Source organism: Trachemys scripta, chromosome 20, assembly GCF_013100865.1.
Source record: "Trachemys scripta elegans isolate TJP31775 chromosome 20, CAS_Tse_1.0, whole genome shotgun sequence".
Taxonomy (NCBI): domain Eukaryota; kingdom Metazoa; phylum Chordata; order Testudines; family Emydidae; genus Trachemys; species Trachemys scripta.
The window spans coordinates 6,801,992-6,822,399 of NC_048317.1; the positions used below are offsets into that span (position 1 = coordinate 6,801,992).

Below are 20,408 nucleotides of genomic sequence, written 5' to 3' on the forward strand. Positions count from 1 at the left end.
ATGGGGGGGAGGGCAGTGACACCGCGGGGAGGGGCTCCGGGCCCGGCGGGGGGGGGGAAGAAAGGGGGGGGGCAGTAACACCGCGGGGAGGGGCTCCGGGCCCCGCGGGGGGGGGGGGCAGGACACCGCGGGGAGGGAAAAGGGTGAACTCCTCACTCCCCACAGAGCCGCCTCCCGCAGCCTGGTCTCCCCGCCCAAGGGCCCCCCCCTTCCCGCCGGGCCCAGGAGGCCTCCCGGCCCCGCACTCACCATGGCGACTGCTCAGCCCCGGCAGCAGCCTGCGCAGCGCTCCGCGTGAAGGGAAGGGAAGGGGGCGGAACCACATCCGGGTCAGGGGGCGCGGCCTGGCCGGAAGTGAACAGGCGCCGCCATGGCCTCTGGGGGTGAGTTTCCCGCTTCCGGGGTCACCCCCCCAGGACAGGGCTGGGTTCGCCCTGCCCGGGGAGAGGGTCCCCCCCCCGGGTGGTACAGGGGGAGGGGTGGGGCCCAAGGGGAAGCCCCCCCCCGAGTGGGGCACGGGCGAGGGGGGGCTTCCATAGCTGGGGGCGGGGCGGGGCACAGGGGCGTCTTTGCTGGGAGAAGGGAGCGGGCCCCGCAGGGGGCTGTCTGTGCTAGACGGTCCCCGTGGTGTGGGCCCAGGGGAAGGGGATTTCCATTGTTGGGGGCTCCCCACTGGGGCAGGTGAGGTTCAGGGTGTCCTCAGTGTTAGGGGTGCAGGGGAAGAGGATAGTCAGCGGGTTCCCAAGTGCGGGGGGGGCTCCACGTAGGAAGGGGAAAGCAGGCAGTTCCCCGCCACCGTATGGGGTTGACAAGGTTTCCCATCTGTAATGGGACCACAGGAGGGCCTAAGACAGTCGCTTCACTGGCCTTGTATACACAAACACGCCCAGTTGTTTATTGGGCGGGTGGCAGCTGCCTCCCAGGACATCACCTCCCAGGACATCATGTAGCCAGGTTTATTAAAGCTGCTCAACTCCCTTTTGCTCACCACACTCTGCAGGTTGTGCTCCAAATAGGATGACCAGATGTCCTGATTTTTTTTTTTTTTTTTCATATATAGGCACCTATTACCTCTCCCCCCCACCTCCCCCAACCGCCTGTCCCGATTTTTTACGCTTGCTATCTGGTCACCCTACGTCCAAAGCACAAATGCCGCACGGTTCCAGGCTGGTGGCATGGGGGGAGTGCCAAAAATGTAAACTGATTTGTGTTTGGTGCCAGTACATCTCACTGTGGCCCAGCACTGACTGGGCCACAGCACACTGCTAACAAGACCCATAAAGTAATGTAGAGCCCAGCTTTCTCACTGATAATTTATTTAACCTGCTTTCATGGACTGGAATAATCTTCAATAGTATATGGACAGAAAAAGAACTGCAGCACAACTAAATGTGTGTAATAAACCTGCGTGAACATTACACAGTAACATTTATTGCAAAATACTGCACTGTCAGCAGCATTCAAACAGGACTGTTCAGTGTTTTGCACTATTCTAAAATAGTACATAATGCACCATAAAAGCTCAGAACTGTTTAACATCTTTCATTCTTTAGTGCTTTGCAAATATGATGATTGGGTTGCATTTATTGTACTGGAACTGGTCACAACATCATTAAAGTTGATTGTTATTTACTAAATAACACTATGTTAATAACACTGTTATGCACTAAATGTACTTGCTACATTAGAGAAGACATCGTAAGCAAAGGCCCCTACATGTAGGGGCTTATAGTCGACCTCAGGGTGACCAGATGTCCCGATTTTAGGGTCTTTTTCTTATATAGGCTCTTATTACACCCCACCCGTCCCAGTTTTTCGCACTTACTCTCTGGTCACCCAAACCTCAGACAAATACTATGCTGGGAACAATAGTTCTTTTGTGAGAGTTGGTTGGTAAGATCATTGCATAAGAGGCTTTGTGGAAGAAGTGAGATTTAAAGGAGGATTCGATAGTTTGACACACATGGAGTGAGAGACTGTTCCAAACAGGTGGGAGTGCATTAAGTTAGAGCAGTAAGGGTGAGAGAGGGTAGAACAGGAGTTCTGGGTACTGGGCCCTTTCCACAATTGGGCTTTTAACACAGGAGGAGAGAGGGGAAAAGTGAAGGAATTTGTGATGGTCACAGTGGCAGACGCAGGCTTGATGTTCAGAACACAAGATTAGTCACAGAGCAAATGGCAGGTTCCACCCTCCACTACATGCAGCCATTGAGTTGGGATAATGGAAGAACTAAAGTGAGAAACTCATATTACAGGACCCAAATAATCCCTGAACTGTGGTGATTTGTGATTGTGTTGCAGGGGAAGTGTCTGCACTGGTCCTAGTGGCTATTCTGTGGGGAGGAACAAACCCATTTTTGAAGACCGGGACAGAGGGAATGGAGAAGGTGAAGCAAAGGAACCGGGTGCTGCAGCTGCTTGCAGAGATGAAATTCCTGTGCCTCAATTATAAGGTATTAGAACCCCCTCCAAACCAATTCAGGTAGTGCCAAGGGGGCCTCCTGGATGGAGATTGTGTTGAATGTCTGGGGCTTAATCTGGCTTTAACATTAATTTTCTTGACCATTTAATTATATCTGCTATGAGCTTGATGGTTTTTATTGGAAAGTTGATTTTTATCCTTTGTGATAGTCCATTTATCTTGCATATGGTACCACTTTTCCCATGAGGATTTCAAAGCACTTTACACAAGGAGTCAGGGGCACAACCATAAACAGAGCCCTGTGATTTAACTGCTAGACCACACTTCCTTCTAGAGTGAGGAACAGAACAAATGAGTCCTGGCTCCTATTCCCCCACTCTAACAACTAGCTTAATGTCCTCACATAACATTCATGCTGTGGATATGGTCGTTTCATGTGCAGTGACTGAATATGTTGTGTTTTCCTTGTAGTACATGATGCCATTTCTGTTTAATCAGTGTGGATCAATAATCTACTATCTCACATTGGCATCCACAGGTTAGTCCTTGCTATTACGTTTCAGTGTAGTGGGATAGCTGGGGCTGGATAGACAATTTCATCCTTGAGAAGTTCTGTGGCCCAGCCAAGAAATCAATTACACATATCGAGGCTTGGCAGAATGTATTTTTTTTTTTAATTTTGACATATCAACGTTTATTAGTAAACATTTTTTGTATTTTTATCAATTTACATTTTCAAAGTTGCAAGAAATTATGGGGAGGGGCATGGCCATTATTTAATGACAGCTATTGAGATGCAAAAAATTAAATATGTATAATCATTAAAACACAAAAATGGTCACATCACATGTTAAAATATACAAAGTAAATTTCCTTAAAATATAATAAGTTCTCAAGCAGCATTTTTCTCACTTTGCCTATCTGTAAATTTCTGTAAATAATGGGGGAGGGATAGCTCAATGGTTTGAGCATTGGCCTGCTAAACCCAGGGTTGTGAGTTCAATCCTTGAGGGGGCCATTTAGGGATCGGGGCAAAATCAGTACTTGGTCCTGCTAGTGAAGGCAGGGGGCTGGACTCAATGACCTTGCAAGGTCCTGTCCAGTTCTAGGAGATAGGATATCTCCATTTTTTATTTTGTTGGTTTGTGTGTACAGTGAAATCAATGTTTACCAACAAAAATCTAAGCCTTCCAAGCCTACACATAACAGGATAGAGCAGTTTTGCATTGGTCATGAGAAAGTGATTTTTACAAGGTTTAGTTTTTAAACTGTTTTTAACTAACCATGTCAACATTCCCTGTTCAATTTCAGACCTGTCCCTGGCGGTGCCCCTCTGTAACTCTCTGGCTTTGATAGTCACAGTCGTAACTGGGAAGATTCTTGGGGAAGACATTGGTGGTAAAAGTAAGTCATACTTCAGTGCAATGCTTTTATATATGTGCTCTGCACACAGCTTGGCATTCAGCACCATACCTTGAACATCTAGATTATCATTGTTTGGTGTGAGGTCTAGCTAGATCATGTAATTCTAGGGGCAAGATGTGTGGTTAGTTAAATAGTTCATCTTATCATAGTTGGGGATGGATTTATTGAGGACCCCTCCCCTAGATGTGTACAGAGTGATGATCTGGTTCATCCTACCTTCTCATGGATGGATATAAGATAGCACTAGTCTGTGTGTGATCATCAGTTGCTGTTGTCTCACAGAGGGATTTGAAACTAGGTTTTGGACAACTCTACTCTGCTAGTAGTAACTTAATATTTTTACATTAAGGAGCTACACTGTGGGTAAGCTGCAGAAGGTAAGAATGTTGTCCTGGTGAGGGAAGAAACCAAGCAAATTGAAAGCGTGATGGCATTTTGTTCCAATAACAGCTTATTCAGCTTTCTAGGATCATCGTTGAAATCTGTAGATTTAGAGCCATCCTGTACACTTCAAGTCAATGGAAGTTAAGGGTACGCGTACCTCAGGTTCAGGCCTTTACACAATAAAGACACGTGAGCAGAACAGAACTGGTGAACACCCCTCTAGGCCAAGAAAGATATTCTATAAAAACCTAAAATACCAATGAAGATTCTTCTTCCTCACCCCCTCCCTCAGTCCACTGTCTGACACTAGATAACTTCATAAAATGGCTGCACGTTTGAGACTGTTTGTAACTGACTGGGATGAAGTCCAGCTCCATAGGCCCATGCTAATAGCTACATTTGTCTTTAAACACAGCTATTGTTAGTACAGTGTTAACAAGGTTTCCCTGACTCGAGCAAACAAGGACTATTTTCCTAAGAACTATGCTCTAGAGCTATGTTGTCCATGGTAGTTTTATAATATAGTTAATAGTTTAAAAAAATAAATCTCTGCACAGACATGAGGAAAAGTGTCTTAGAACCTGCTATTAACAACACTGCTGAAATTCATCTGGAACTAGCATGTTTCTGATCCTCTCCATCTAGCCAGTCAGACCACATCATCACTGTAGCATTTGAATAGAGGACAAGGCCTAACTGATTAGTGGTGAGTGCTCATGATTCCTCCCATTTTTGTATGTCCTGTCTCCTTAGGAGCCGTGGTAGGAATGCTGCTTACTATCTTGGGAGTTGCTCTATGTATAGCTGGTTCCGTGAACGAGTGAGAAACACAGAGTGGAAGAAGAAAGAATGTGCAGAAGGTAATGCCATTGTTTGGGGATGGGTATCCCTGCCTCTCTGGACCCAAATCAGCCACGAGCGGTGTGGTCTAGAACCAAGGCAATGTGGAGGTGAATTTTGATACCTAAAGAAGAAGATTTCTGAAAACAGTTGTTGGAGTCTCTTTGCCTTTTCAAGGTTGGGGTCTTGTTCTTTTGGGACACTAAGCCTCGAAGATTTGGGGTTTGAGTCCCCATTACTTTATTTAGGTACAGAATCCTATGCAAAAAATTAGTGTCCTGATCTTCCTCTGACCTCCCTTCTAGGTCTCCCAAAGTTCCATACTGTTGGAGTCCATGGTGTAATCTCCCTTTATTGTACATCTCCACCCACACAGTGAGGGATTTGGAACCACAGTTTACTATGTAAAAAAATGTAAACAACCAGGTTGCAGAGTTGAAGGTCATCTCATCACTAGATAGTACATTTTAGAATTTGAAAAAAAAAAAATTCATATATCAGGGGAATATTTGACACAGGACAGCAGAAAATGGTTCACCAAGCTTATTTACAGAGGAAGCTACCGCACTAAGACTCCCTCCTATACTCTAATTGCTACATCACAGTATTTCTAGAACACAAAGGCTGAATAAACTAAATGGTTCATACTTATCTCCTTCTCAGTTTTTCCAGAATGTCTTTTCTTCTGTGTGTGCTTCTTACTGTAAGCTCTTCAGAGCAGGGACTATCCTTAACTTGTCTTGTTCAGCACTTACTGGATAATAAATTACTACCAAATGTTCTGAGCCAATGTCCCTCCCGGATTGAGACTTACTACTTAACTGAGAACCCAGCTAGTCTCTCAGCTGCAGAGGTGTTTGGAAGGACTCCCCTTTCATGGTAGAGTAAAACTTATTCTATACAGTAAAAATTATTTGCTTCCCCCCATTTCAGATACAAACCAGCTCCTTGACTGTTGAAATTAAAAAAATGTAGGCCCAGGCATTTCCCATCTTCTTCCCAAAGCACCTTCCCCAAGAAAGGGAAAAAAAAAAGGGTTTATATTAAATTTATATTTTAAAAAATATATTATGAATGTATCGGACTCATTGTTCACCTGAAGCCTGCTTTACAAAGCCCAGATAATGAAGGCATTCTTATTGTTTAAAACAAACATTTTTAAAAGTCCTTGGATTTGATCAAGGTGCTTATGTTATCGACCACTGCACAGAGAGTAAAGCTAACTTGGTCTCCATTTCATCACAGTCACTTCATAAACTCTTCAGAGCTTCACACCGTCAGAGAAATGGCTCTTTCAGTTCTCTTCCTCCTCTGAGTCATTGGCGTAATTTCGCATCGTCAAGGCCTTCCGCGATCTGTCAGTGCTCCCAACCTTTTCCCATTTAAAGACAAAACAATACAAATAACTTGTAATGTAACCAGTGTGGTGTTGTATAGTGGTTACAGCCAGGGTTTAGCATTAAGAATTTCTGGGTACTGTTCCCAGCTATGCCATGGCCTTGCTATATGACCGCGGACTTCTGCATGCCTCAGTCTAAACACCTTTAAAATAGGCCTAGTGATTCTTGCCTACAGCACAGGAAGGCTATGTGGCTCAAATAATAAGTGTTTGTATAGCAATTTGAGGTCTGTGGATGAAAGGCCAATTAAACCAACATCAGCATTTGCAGGAGGCAGCAGGGTACTCTTTGCAGACAAAGAAATGCTGCCCCAGCCTCTGAAGTAAATACAGAATGCAAGGATCCAAATTCATCCCAGAGGGCAGAGAGCTCCATTAGGTAATTCTGACTTTAGCTAGGAACTGCTCCAATGTAAGTCTGAATTTTACCTTTGATCTTAAAAGGGAACAGGAACAGTCCCAAAATATGCAGTGGGACAAAATGCATTAACGCTAGAAATTTTTATGAAAACTGGTATAAGAAAAGTTATTGCCCCCCCAAGAGCAGGGACCTTTAACTGCCCTCCCTCCCCCCCAAAAAACTGGGATTTTTCATTGCAAAAGAAAATGTTCAGATCAATGCTGTTAAGTGATTGAAGAGATTTGTTACAAATGTGTTGAGCAGCTGATTTTGTGTGTGTCACCAGCATCCATACTTCACATGTCTAAAAGCACCCCTGGCAATGCCTAATTTATATGAAATAAAATACTTCTGCTTCTATATTTAATAGAGGTGCAACCTGCAGAAACCTGGTCCCAGCACCATCAGGATCCCAGTAGCTTAACAGGCTGCATTATAGTATTAAAAATTAGGGCCGCTGAAGGTGGTGACATTCAGGTGCAGAGGCCAAACATCCACCCTTGGAGGATACCAAGTTTCAGCTGTCAATCTTTTAAACATTTGAAATCTAAGCCTCTGATAAAGAGGTTTTTATAGTGAAGATTTGTAACCACAACTACAGTTACACAAGGTGAGACACTATCACACAGTAAGTGGCATAGCATTCCCCGGATATTGTGTGCAGTTATTTTGATTTGAAGAGTTTATTGTATCAGCTGTTTTATAAATCACAATTAGGGAATTGCAGATTTGTACTGAGTGCCTTCCTGTTAAATTAAAGCCAGTTGTGTCTTAGATATCTAATCTTAACTGGTTCACTTTCACACACTCCGTCTAACACACCCACTCTACAAGTATACTGGACTGTTTAGCAGTACCTTGCTGTGAGGAGTCATTTTGTTTTTTGGTATAACTTCTTCCACAGTCTCTGCAGCTCTCTGGAGAAGGGAGAAAATAAGGACAAAAATCTTATCTCCAGGTCTCCACTCTGCTGGAGAATTTATGACTCTTACAGCCCTGTAGAAAGGCCATCTCGAGAATCAACTCTCTGTATGCGGGTGAGGGGGATATAGGATCTGGAAGGTGGGGAAGCAGCCTCATAGGCTATGAGATGCAGACAGCTGATTCCCTGCCTTTGAGATCCTATATTTAGAACCCTGCGCGGATACAAAATTCGTATCCGCATCTGATCCACAACAACAGATTTGCAGGGCTCTAGCCACACAAACACCTCCAGGATAACTTCTATAGATGTTAAACAGCTGAAATAAATACATCCAATCCCCCCCTGTGGTTATTTCCACTTTCACACATTCAGAAGAGGGAAATTGTGGTGGCACCAATAAAATAGCGAAGAAGAGAATGTGACTTAAAAGAAGTTATAAAACGGAAGAAGCTACTTAGGCCATTGCTAGACTAATGATTCATCAAACGGGTTCTCAGATTCCCGGGAATCTGGAATATTTACCATTACATAGCTTGTATTGCAGAGAGGAGTCTCCAATAGCTCTAGATGGTTTTGTTTCTCAACATTAAAAGGAAAGTTTTGACGAGACAGTATCCCTGGAAGGCTCGTCTCCTGGGGCCCGGTTCTCCTGCTGCAAGATACGAGTAACTTCCATGGACTCCAGTGGGAAACTACTTGTCTCTCACAGCAGCAGCCTGAGCTCCCGGACAGTTAGTAACGCAGGAGAGAAAAAAGCCTTTTAGTAATTTACTAGAAAGAGTTATACCTCATACCTGATCAACAGGTAGCTCCAGCTTTGTGTATTCATCCTCCATTACTTCCCGGGCACCGCGCATCTCCTTTCTCGGGTCTTTTACTTTATAGACACTTCCCTCTTCTGTGAGGAGAAGAAAGATCTTAAGAGAGTATCACAGACACTAGATGTGACTTAGTGCAGCTTAAGCTATAGGAATGGCTAGGTCCAGTCTAGCGTTTCTGGGGGCCTTTCATCACCGCCTGCCATGTTGCTGGCATCGAAGAAATAGCATTACTAAGCTGTTAACCATGTTTAGAGTTTGATTTTATACAGCAAATCCAATTAAGAACATTAGGTTGGTTCATTAAAGAGATGCCGACACGTTAAAAAAAAAATCTCATTTAAAAAACGTTCCTGACACAGTTACAGGGTGAGCTGCACCTCTGTCCCCTTTCTATGTCTCCCGGACTACCCCTCCTGCCCTGTTAGACCTCATGCCTTCATCTCTCCTGGGGTGGAATCCTACATTTCTCCCACTCTTAGACCAAGCCTGGGCACGGACCATGCTGACCCAGCAGGTCCAACTGGGTTTGGTACCTGCGGTTCTTCCTTTCGGGAATCTGTGACCAATGGTGAATAGAGTCATCATACAGCCTTCTTAAACCAATGTATTGTTTAACAGTAGGAATAAAGCACTTAGAGAAAAATGATTTTAAGACATCAGTCTATCTTACCTATACGCTTACCATCCCCGGACGGTAACCAAGGCAGGCTAACTACTCCTGACGCCCCAGAGGAGCCTATGTCAGTCTGGTTTCCCCAAACAACTCCTTCCCCTCCTGAGAGAGTGAGTTCCTTTTTAAACTCCTATAGTGCTTTTGATCTCTAATTCCCAGGCTTTTCCCATCCTGGCATTGTCTCTTAACAAACCTCAGGTGTTTACTAAGGGGGGTTGGTGTCTTATCTTGAACCACTGTGTTTCCTTCCTGCTTGTTTTCCTTGCAGCCCCCTAGTAAACTAAACCAATATAGTCACACAGTAAACATCCAGATAATCAGGTCAACATAAAGGATTCGTAAGTTATTGCCGAGCAGCTCCACATCCACCACACAGTTCCTTCCCTGGGTTGCTGCTAGGCGTTCAGACGCATCTTTGCTTTTCACCTTTTATGCTCTTTAATTATTGCCCCAACAGATATAGCGGGGTGCAGCTCAAGGCAACTCCAGACAGAGTTCAGTATCTCAGCTTCATGACAACTCAGGTCTCAAGAAAGTTTCATTCATGGCGTATTTGTTGAGAAGGGGAAGGAATGGAATTACCACAGCAGTTAGGAGATACACTAGCGACTGTTCCCCTTTAGCACCTCGGAGTTAGACAGACTGCTCCCTTAGCATCAAATTAAGGCCATTCCCCGTCATTCCTGAACATCCATAGCGATGTTCTTTACCTTCGTCAGGCCAGTGTTGCATGTTCCTGTTATTCATCCTGTTTTGCCCTGCACGGACAGGCTTAGCGTGGAAAACGGACTCTTCCTCTTTGCGTGGATATTTCCCGGCTTGTCTGCGCACTGCTGGAGAAGGAACGGGGGTCTTGTCTTTCTCTGCAGCTCCCGTGGACTGCACCCTGCGATAGTCCGGCTGAAATTAACATTCACAATAACTTCCTTAGTTTGTTTCTTAACCTAGGGCTTGTGAGAATGAGGGACTGATTCTACAGCACTAGTTATAGAGACACTAGGCCATCTGCCCAATATGGCCCCACCAGCACACCTCAGAGCTGACTGGCAGGATCCCATATGATACCAGTTCTGAAAACAAGGTTTTAATGCAAACTACTATGCAGCTTAACTATAATGGGTCACACCCAGTGCTTGCTATATTCATTACCTGCTGAGGTGGATCAATGAGGGCCGAGTCGCTAGCTCCATCCTGGGAGGTGGCATAGCTTTTACCAAACTAAGAACAAGAACAGGAAATGTTTCAACAAATGTAACAAGACAGACACCCCTCAAAAAGGACATGGCAGCCTGGACTTGTTGGGACAGTTGGTTTTCAGTGGAGTGCCCAGCTCGCCCCAGCGCCTGTAGCAGAGATCCCTGTAGGACCACTTCCTACAAGAACTCTCTCCTGTCCATTCCAAGATGGAGTCTCAGAACAGCTGCCTTTATTGATCACGAAGTGACAAAAAGAAGGGCACAAGCCCAAATTTGCAAGCCAGCTCTATGGGGCACCGTGCGACAGAAGGGAGAACCAGATGGTCATTGGCTACACAAATGTCTCCTGCTGGTCACTGGCATACTGGAGGAAAGGAAGCCACAATCAGGACCATCAGAAAATAAGATCCGAAGAAGTCAACATCAAGGTTCCAAAATTAGGAAAGAAGGGGGGTGTTTAAGGCCTGCTCTGGAGTAGCTTCTGTCGGATGGAGATAATACGCCACGGCAAAACATTACGATCTACGAACGGGGGCTGCGTACTTTACGATCTTACTAGGGGGCTGCGTACTTGGTTGCTTCTGAGCTTACTGCACACACCAGGTGCTCCTTGCATCCCTCCGTTCTCCCCATTGCCACCCTCCTCTATTTCAGGGACTCCCTGCAGCCCCCTCCACTTCTCCCTCTGCCCCCGACAGAGGTTCTGTGTGCAACCCCATTCTTCCCCCGTGTCACGGCTACCCAGTCCCCCACCATTCTGATTCTCTCTTTCTTTCATCTTCTCTCCCCCGTTCAGGATTGTCAACATTTTAAACTCAGCTGAGACAGAGCTAAAACGAGCGGTATTATTAGCTGGCATGTCCAAACAGAAAAATGCCATCGAGTTGATATAAAGGCCTCACAAGCTCAGCCAGTTATTATTATACTATAAAGAGCAGGCACGTAGGGTGCCTTCACAGGGCAGCTGAGGAGAACCCCGCTATTGCTTTAAACAGAGAGACATGAAGCAAAGATGGGCATTTCCAGCCAGGTCCCGTTGCTCACATCCAGAGGATATTGTATCAGAATCGGTGCTGGGGGCAGCTTTTCTGCTGCATCCATTTACATGTGTCCACTGTGTACAGATTTATGTCTAAACCAGCTTGACGGCTGGTCTGTAGTGTAAATGGAGCAGCCCACGCAGGCTGAGCTACCTACCCCCTGATTGTGGATCCTGCGTCTGTTATTTGGATGGTTCCTGAAACACAAAAAAACCAAATCTCAGCATGTTGAGATCCAACATATTCAGAGACAGCGTGTGCGTCCATGGGATGCGCAGGCACAAATATTCACCCTGGCATTTTTTTTTCCCCCTTTTCCACATTCACAAGCGAGTGCAGTGCTAGTGAAAGGTGCTGGATTGACAGCTCTGGAGGTCTCTTTTCTCAGAGCAGGCAGAGTGCAGATAGCATCAGTGCAGGCTCCCCCTCCAGTGTGCCTCAGCCCGAACCTGAGCAGGGAGCTGTCTCCATGACCTAGTCAATCCTGGACTGCTCTGTGGAGACGACCCGCATGAATGAGAATTCGTGATGCTTGTGAAGAGCTGTTTGACTCTAAACTGAATCAATACCCACCACTCATTTCACACAAGCCACTAAACAGCCTGCAGGTGATTAAAAGAAAAAAGCTCTTTAGTCACTGCTGACCTAGGCTAGATTTGAAGCACCATCCTAGAGGTGGAAGGATCTATCCCATTGCCAATCCCAGACCAGTCAAATCTGCAGCGATTCCCAACTGACAACTGTTCTTTGGCGCATGCCACAGGACTACTGGGAAAATCAGCCAAGCTACTTCTTTTTCTGGTGCTGGGCACGGGGCTTTCATAGGGGGAGCTGTCCGTGTTAAAAACAGCCCCTGACACTAAAATGCTTTAAAAAAAAAAAAAAAAAAATTTTGTACCCCGACTTTTAACATAATTCAGATTATTTTAATCCAAGGCCTCAAACACTCTCACAACAGAATCCTAATAATAAAGAAATGGATTTGTTGAAATGTTCAAATTTCCCATTTCAAGTTGGGAAATTTGATATGCAAACTCAATAAAAGCTGTTAAAGTTGTTTCCAAGGTTCAGACAACGCACACTTTTGCCAGGGTATGGGGAGGAAGGGCTCCCTATCTTTCCAGGTGAACACCTTTAAGTGCTCTTTGCCTGGTTCCCATCACACCCGGAGAGCATCGCTGAAAGTTGGCTCAACATTGCGACATTGCTTTTTGAAGTGATTCTGGGTTATTTCCAGCCACAGTTTTCAAAGGTGGTCACAGACTTTGAGCATCTCCAGTTTTAGGTGCCCAATTTGAGACACCTAAAGCTTTGGAGTTACAGGCGACTCAGCAGCTCTGAAAATCAGGCCCCTGCATGTCTCACACTGGGCACCCAAAAAAGTCAGACAGTTTTGAAAATTGGGACGTGGGTGATTAGTTCTTCCTGTAACTTAATAGTCATTTGTTCCCTTATTTCCCCCTCTCTCCTCACTCCCATGCATAAATATAAAGGTTATTTTTAAGCTTAGGACCAGCATAATGCACAATCTCTAGGCCACAGGTGAGGTACCTGCCTACCTACCGTAATGCCCGGTGCACAGAATTCTTAGGCACCAGCAGTTCAAAGTAGGGCAGATTTTTGTACTTCTCCACCCCGACCGCCACATAGTATTCACCGTTCACCAACTCCTCGCCACTGGAGACTGGGACTCCATCCAGTTGGCACAGTCTATGGGAGAAGATGGCAAGGGGGTTAGAAAAATCATGGGAGTGGGGCGGGTGAGAGAGGAGCAGCAAATGATCCGGCTTGGGTGGAAGTACACCCTGTGATCAAGAAAATGGGAGCCAAACATAGAAAACAGGCCAGCGATTGGGCCAAGCTCACTGTTGGTGAAGGACTGCTGAAGTCAGTGGAGTTATTACACCATGGTGAGCGTGGCCCAGTGTGTTTCAGCGTAAGTTAATTTACTGTGTAAACTATATTTGTTCAGTAAGATTCCCCTCCCCCCATACACTTACGACATAATATAAGGAGGATAATGATTTGCTGATAGCTATTCTCACCGGAGCATAATGAACATTAACTCTCACCAAGTCCCCAAGAGGTAAGTATTAGCCCCATTTTACAGAAGGTAAAACTTGAGTACCAAAGCCAAACAGCACATCAGTGGCAGAAACAGGATTAGAACCAAGGTGTCCTGACTTCCGGTCCTCTTGCACTAACCACTAAACAGCGTAAGGGGACATAGCATAGAACAGATGGACACAAGGTAAGGAAAATCCAGTAGTGCCTCTTATGGATACCCACTTTTGAACAGCTCCACTGCGCAGGTTGGCTTTCTCCGTCAGCAGGCCCAGGATGGCGTCCCACTCCTGCAGGGTGCTCTTGGAGAGCAGCAGTCGGAAAGGGGGGCTCAGCAAATCCCCATTCCGGAAAACACTTCAATAAAAGGGCCAAGAAAATATATATGATGAGCCTGTGTTCCCAGTCCCCTGTATCTGTACACCTAACCCCCATGAACAAAGAGCCAACTCCTCTAGAACTTTCCACACATCCAAGCCAGTAGCTTTCCAACAGCCACAAATTAAACAGCTCATTATTATTGGGGGCGTAGTGGTAGAGCCGAAGGGTCCCAACCGGGATTGGATCTAGGTGTTGTACAAACATATGAGATGGTTCCTTCACCAAGGAGTTTATCATCCAACGGGTCTCAAACTCAATTTACCTTAGAGCCAGTGCCAGTCCACAAATCTTCCAGTGGGTCAATAATGTCACTCATACCGCCCAGAACCCTCCACAAAACTCCACCCCCCACCTGCCTAAGGCTCTGGGAGGGAGTTTGGGTGGGGGAAGGGGTCTGGGGTGCAGGCTCTGGGAGGGGGTTGGGGGCGTGGCGCTTACCTGGGGCTCCAAGACAGGGTGGACCGGGGGTCCTCCTCATGCTGCTTCCCCCAGGCACCACGGAGGCCGAAGGGAGGGGCCAGCAGACACATGGAGCGAGCTGGCAGATGCCGCTCAGCCCCGCTGCGCTGCCAGTGGTGGACAGGCCCCCGGGCCATTGTAAATCGCCTGGGGATGCGGGGGGGGTGGGGAGAGAGGGAGCACCAGGGGCAGCAGGCAGGGCCAAGGGAGAGACCTGGACCCAAAATTGCTGGAGCCCCGCAGGCCACACTGGGGAGGATCTCGGGCCACAGATGACCCTTGAGTTTTGAGACCCCTGATCTAAAACAGCAGATAAAGAGGCAGGAACAGAAGACAACATAGGAGCAGAGTGAACAAGGCAATGATAGAGGAAAGCAACACATGTACTTATCTCGCTTTTACCCCCAGGAACAGACAATATATGAAGGGTGGAGGAAAGGGAGGCCATCAAAATATGGACAATGTTTACACGTGCACATATCAAAATTTTCTTTTAAAGATATATATGAATTATAGCCAAGAGCCCCTCCCGCTGTCCATTATCAGATGGGCATTTAATTGGAGACACCATGGAAGAAGTGGGCCTTGAGGAGGGATTGGAGGGTGGTGGCTTTATGGATCAGCTTGGGGAGAGCATGCCAAGCTCAAGGGGCAGCATGAGAGGAAGCACAGAGATGGTTGTGAGGGGAGCAATAAAAAAGGCTGGCACCGTCGGCAGAGGACGCAGAGGAGACAAGAGCGGATAAGTAGAGTGGCAGAGTTGCGAAGAGCCTCAAAGATGAGGAGAAGAGGCTTGAACTTTAAACAGGTGAAGTCAGTGGAGGGATTCAAAACCGAGGAGTGACGTGGTCAGAGCTACAGTCAAAGACTTATCTCAGCAGGAATCTTTTGAATGGACTGGAGATGGCCTATAATGCCAGACTCTTGAGGTCAGACGTACAGATAGTGCGATCTCCAGCTAGCGTGTCACAAATTTCCTCCCAGTCAAGACAGATCATCCCAAGGCACAGCACACTGGATTCAGAACTTAACAGTGAGGTCTCGGCCTGTAATAATCCATATGCACAGCCAATGCTTCATATATTGGCCCAAACGGTGCTCCCGGTTTACACTATTGTAAATCCAGAGTTAACCCAGTTGAAGCCAATGTGGTTACACTGGATTTACACTGAATCAGTATCTGGTCCAATCAGTTAAAAGCCCAGGAAACTCTGGTACTAAGGGGCTTTCCATGCTTGTTCTGTTTCAGGAGATGAAACAATTGTGCTCGTAGAAAACCAATCCACACATAAGGCTGCAAGGTTCATTTAACCCAGGGCTAGAGGAGCAGGGCCCAGAATATATCCAGCTACAGAGGGCTGGTCATTGAAGAGGAGGGGTCCTTTACTTCTACAGAATGACTCCGTCCTGACAGGGAGGAGCTTGGTCTGAATGAAGGAGGCATAGATAGAAATAGCAACTAGCTCTGGGCGGGATTGGGGCAGGAATACACTCCTCCAAAGCCAGCTTCCCCCAGTTCCTGAGCTCAAGGACTCTGCCTCCAGTCTCCCCAGACCTCCTGGTCCCCAAGGGAAACTTTAGCGAAAAGTCAAAAGGCACTCACTGTATAACGCAGGGTAGGTGGACATGCTTCTGCCATCGCGCTGCCACGTTCAGCTTCTGGGGAACCACGGGGCGAATCTACAGGCCAGATTCAGCACACACAAATGTCACTCAAACGCAGAGCTTAGGAGCGGCCTGCCAGGTTGGACTTCCTAACTTGCTGCATGGTCTCATTGCTGCTAGGTGGAGCTTGTTGGCAGGCAAGTCCTGGAGAGCCTCACACACACATCAACAAATGGGTTGGCAAGGCCAGGTGCATACCAAGGTTGCCAGGGTTAAGTCTGTGTACAGGTCTAAGTGCTAATGATGGTGATGAAATGTCAAAGGGCTCAGGTCTGCTGGCAGTCACACAGGGGATGTCCCATTGACTCCCAAAGCACTTTCAGGGCCTTCATTCTTAGGCACCCACAATTATTCCTGTCACCCACACCCACTTCTTCCTGACTCCTGTGCATTCTGCGCACGTACCTCCCCTGCTCGGTTTAGGATTGACATTCTCAGTTCCATTAATGTTTAAACGGGGATAGGGTGTGGGGCGCACCCACAGCCCATTTCCACCACAGCCAGCTGCTGTTTCTGACAAACTTATTTACAAGCTGTGGACATTTTGAAGAGATTGGCAGGAGAGCACCCCCTACTGCTTTCTCTACAGCATTAGTCATGCTGGGAAGAATGTCATATACCCAGGCAGATCTCACACTGCCCCTCCCCCCCCACCTCCACCACCAGGCCCTCACGTAGTGATTGGTTAGAAGAAGAGAAAAACATGCCTTGTAGAAAGTCGTTCCTGACAAAGTTCTCCTACCTGCTACTAGCAGAGAACAGGTGTCCTAATCCCTGACCAAGCCTTACATTCTGCTCACTGTTTGAACAAGGCAACCACCTGTCTCCCACTGTGACTCACCTGCAACCCATTTTTTTTCCTGCCCCCACTGAGTTGCTTCATTCCGGGGTTTAAATAGCTGTAAAAACAGAGGCAAGAAAATTATCAATACACATCTCTTCTAACCTCCAGCATCCTAACCTGGAGGGAACTTCATTTGTATATAATAAACTTAATACCTTATTCTACGTCTCATCAGCATGAATAGAAGTGAAACTGTGGACTGATCAGGCTACAAGAACAAAATTATAGCTGGTTTTTAACTGATTACAATCACAAGATGATTATGTCTAGTGTTTCCTTCGTTAGAGGTCAATACCAGCAAGAACTGTACCAATGTTAACTGGTTTGGTCACTTCTCAGCTGATTGGCATACAGATATTTGCAGAAGTCAAGAACAGTGTTGCCTAAATTCACGCTGCAGCTAGTCACATTGTATATAAAACTCTCCACTTCCCAAGTGCTTATCAGCAGGAAATCATCATTTCTTCTGGACTTCTCTCCTCATCTGCCCTCCAGAAGGCTAGACTAACCAAAACGGTTATAATGAAACAATTCTCAGCCAAACAGGCTGAGTTCCAGATACCACATATGCCAACTTCACGTTCTGGTGAACATCATGTTTCATCCCTTGAGTGAGACATTGCCCAAGACTCCAAGCACTGGCCAGTGTTGCTCAATAAATATGGGGGGAGGGATAGCTCAATGGTTTGAGCATTGGCCTGTTAAACTCAGAATTGTGAGTTCAATCTGGCATCTGGGGCAAAATCAATACTTGGTCCTGCTAGTGAAGGCAGGGGGCTGGACTCAATGACCTTTCGGGGTCCCTTCTAGTTCTAGGAGTTCTCTCTTTTTTTTTTTTTTTTTTTTAATACAGCTTGACAGTTTCCTCCACAATATTTACCTATTGAGTCCAATTCATCCCTCATGAAACTTCACTGACTCCAAAGGCGTTATGCCAGGAATGAATCTGGCCCACTATCGTTTAGGCTGCATTTAAAAAACAAATACGCGTTTGGAAATGCCTGCTCCATGCAGAACATAAGAAACCTGGTAGAATGGGGATGATGCATCAGTGGCAGACATTTCTAGGGACACTTGTGATGGAAGCCCACAGCACAGCCCCAGCTAACTCCCACTGAGCTCCCTAAGACACCGAGTTGTGTATAACGCAACATAATACTGCACAGCTCATACCAACACCCTGCCAGAACACAGTTTTCTGCAGATATTTTCTTATTCTTATAATGTAAATCAAGGTGATCTTTCACATTTCCAGTCTCATCCAGCACATCTAGGAATATTCACAACTGATTCCAATGAGTGAAGCAATTAAAAGGACAGATCTCTTCCTTCCCAGTTTCAGGCTAACATACAGCTGATTGTTGCATGCCCTTTAAAATCCTGAATATTAAACTTATTTAAAGTCCCTTGAACTTCCCCAACTATTAATTTTAAGGGTGGATAATCTGATGGGAAGTGAAAACCAAGATTACTGACAAGTTGTGTGGCACAAAAGAATTTAACATCCCACTGGCTACACTAAGATTTTCTTTCGATAAAGACTGGTTCTTATTGATGGTGAATGAGGCACGCACGAGAGCAGGCATGAGCTCCTTGGTGAGCTGGCTCTGTCAATCAAAATAAGGGGAGACTCTAAGCTCAGCGCTGTCAGCCATATTTATGGCAAATCAAACACATTGCATGAATTTCTCATGCACCCCCCATTCTCCGCTCAGTCTCCAATTTCTTTCCACACTCTGCCTCTTAAACTCGCTACAGAACATAACACACACAGAAGTGCTGTCTGTTTTCAGCTGCATAGTTACCTCTTCCTTCCCCAATAGCCACATGGGGATAGATATCTAAGGTCACTTAACTTCAGTCTCGGGACTTGAGAACAGTTTGATCTACTCACTCTAGCCTTTTGAACCGCTCAAAGCCAGCTGCCACATACGGGCATCCATTCTGCAGTTCCTCCAGCTCAGTGACCCGGTGGCCCTGCCTGGGGGTGTAGATGTTCCTCACAGCCACAGAGGCATGGATGGTGCTGGTCACCTCATTCAGAAACGCTTCAAAGGTCTGGAACTGGCGCTGGTTCACCACAAACTTCCTTCCATGGAAGAAGGAGTCCCCATTGCGATATACCATCACGTTCTTGGCCACAGGGGCCAGAGCTATTGTGCTAGAGCTCATTCCTCTTGAGCCACGTCCACCCCACTGATCAGAGAGAGACACAAGCCGATCAGCGCAGGGCAAAGGCTGGAAGAGGAAAACCCCAGCGACCCTTGTGCTAAGCACAAGCCCTTGCTGTCTGGCTGCCTTTGTGCTCCCTTTCCCTTCTCAGAGCTGTGTTCTGAAAGGGACTCTTGCCGTTTCCATGGCTGCAGGCCCAGCAAGAGGAGGGAGTTTTGTGGGCTGGCCTGGAGGCTGAGTCACTCAAACCGAGAACCAAACAGCTCCTCAGTACCTCTCCTCTGCTACACACAAACAGCACCAAAAGTTCCCTCACAGCCCAGCACAGCTCCAAAATCAGGAGACTGGACGGCTCAGGAGAGCAGACAGGACTGATTACCTATACAGTGGCGATTCAAATCCAGCCCAGAGTGGAGGTGTCTGAAAGTTGTTACTCTCTGATAACTGCTCAGTGGCTTGTGTGATATGAGTTTGGTAGGTGCCAATGCAGTGCCTAGTTGACAAGTATCTGCATCACAATGCAACCCCCTCCCCCCCCCATCTGCATTAATTAGCTCCCTGGCTACCATCATCAAAATGGACTATGGGACTGAACTAACTTGCTGGCCTATAGGAGAGGAAGGATAGTCCAGTGGTTAGGGTATTAGCCCATGACCAGGGAGACCCAGGTTCAATTCCCTGCTCTGCCACAGGCTTCCTGTAGTAAGGGGGGCAGAAAAGTACATGCAGTAGAAAGATAGTGGCAGGACTTAGGGGGGAGCTTGAACTACTGCAGACCAGTTGGCAGAGGAATTCAAGCCAAACACCACTCACTTGCATGACAGCCACTCAAAAAATATTTCACCCCAAAGAAAGCTATACTTACTGCTATCTATTCCACTGCTGAGAGCCTAGATTCAAGACATCAGCCTGATTCCCAAAGTTACTGATTTCCCCATCTCTGCAGAGGGGGTGAAGTGATGATACCAGCCTGCGACAGCTCCTCTCTCCTGTTCTTGAACAGAGGGCCAAACCTTCATCCTGATCAAGTTAGTAGCTCAGAACCAGAATCCAGCCCACTGAGTTTACATTGCCTGGACCCATCAAATTCTGAAGTGCCCCTCCATATGTTTAGAGGGCTAGTCTGTACTAAATGGAGTCAAGTCAGTTGGCCAGGAAGACATATGCATTAAAGGATGCACCCAAGAGCTTTATTTCCATTGTGAACTGGTTACACCTGGAGAGCTTTCCTTCAGCATGTACTCTGTCACCTGAAGCAATAGCCTCTGCCCATCCCTAGCACTACAACGGAGGTTAGG

General features: G+C 46.5%; 3 protein-coding genes across 8 annotated transcripts in view; 1 reads left to right on the plus strand and 2 right to left on the minus strand.

The window, feature by feature from the left end:
• The window catches only part of EIF3I (eukaryotic translation initiation factor 3 subunit I), an 8,897-nt gene extending 8,542 nt beyond the window's left edge, over positions 1 to 355 (minus strand). The window contains exon 1 of the mRNA XM_034754236.1: positions 250 to 355. Within this exon, the coding sequence (XP_034610127.1) occupies positions 250 to 252 (3 nt within the window). The 5' untranslated portion in view covers positions 253 to 355. The remainder of the gene's footprint in view (positions 1 to 249) is intronic.
• TMEM234 (transmembrane protein 234) lies at positions 284 to 5,722 on the plus strand. Of its 3 annotated transcripts, XM_034754243.1 has the most exons (6): positions 285 to 383; positions 2,302 to 2,453; positions 2,894 to 2,960; positions 3,734 to 3,826; positions 4,985 to 5,091; positions 5,377 to 5,722. In XM_034754243.1, the coding sequence occupies exons 1-5, from the start codon at positions 371 to 373 to the stop codon at positions 5,053 to 5,055; spliced, it is 396 nt and encodes a 131-aa protein (XP_034610134.1). In that variant the 5' UTR covers positions 285 to 370; the 3' UTR covers positions 5,056 to 5,091; positions 5,377 to 5,722. The 3 variants fall into 3 exon arrangements, with proteins under 3 accessions (XP_034610131.1, XP_034610134.1, XP_034610132.1); XM_034754241.1 differs by having other exon boundaries at positions 4,985 to 5,722; XM_034754240.1 differs by lacking the exons at positions 4,985 to 5,091; positions 5,377 to 5,722 and having other exon boundaries at positions 284 to 383; positions 3,734 to 4,320.
• A 295-nt stretch (positions 5,723 to 6,017) lies between these two features.
• DCDC2B (doublecortin domain containing 2B) lies at positions 6,018 to 20,385 on the minus strand. Of its 4 annotated transcripts, XM_034754232.1 has the most exons (12): positions 19,976 to 20,385; positions 18,833 to 19,134; positions 16,936 to 16,993; positions 16,033 to 16,109; positions 13,815 to 13,946; positions 13,089 to 13,235; positions 11,683 to 11,722; positions 10,439 to 10,507; positions 10,000 to 10,189; positions 8,590 to 8,693; positions 7,728 to 7,787; positions 6,366 to 6,443 (listed from the first exon to the last, which is right to left on the minus strand). In XM_034754232.1, exons 2-12 carry the CDS (start codon positions 19,108 to 19,110, stop codon positions 6,366 to 6,368), a joined length of 1,233 nt encoding a protein of 410 aa, XP_034610123.1. In that variant the 5' UTR covers positions 19,111 to 19,134; positions 19,976 to 20,385. The 4 variants fall into 4 exon arrangements, with proteins under 4 accessions (XP_034610122.1, XP_034610126.1, XP_034610125.1 ...); XM_034754231.1 differs by lacking the exon at positions 19,976 to 20,385 and having other exon boundaries at positions 6,018 to 6,443; positions 18,833 to 19,110; XM_034754235.1 differs by lacking the exon at positions 13,815 to 13,946 and having other exon boundaries at positions 6,018 to 6,443; positions 18,833 to 20,385.
• Positions 20,386 to 20,408: the final 23 nt, after the last annotated feature.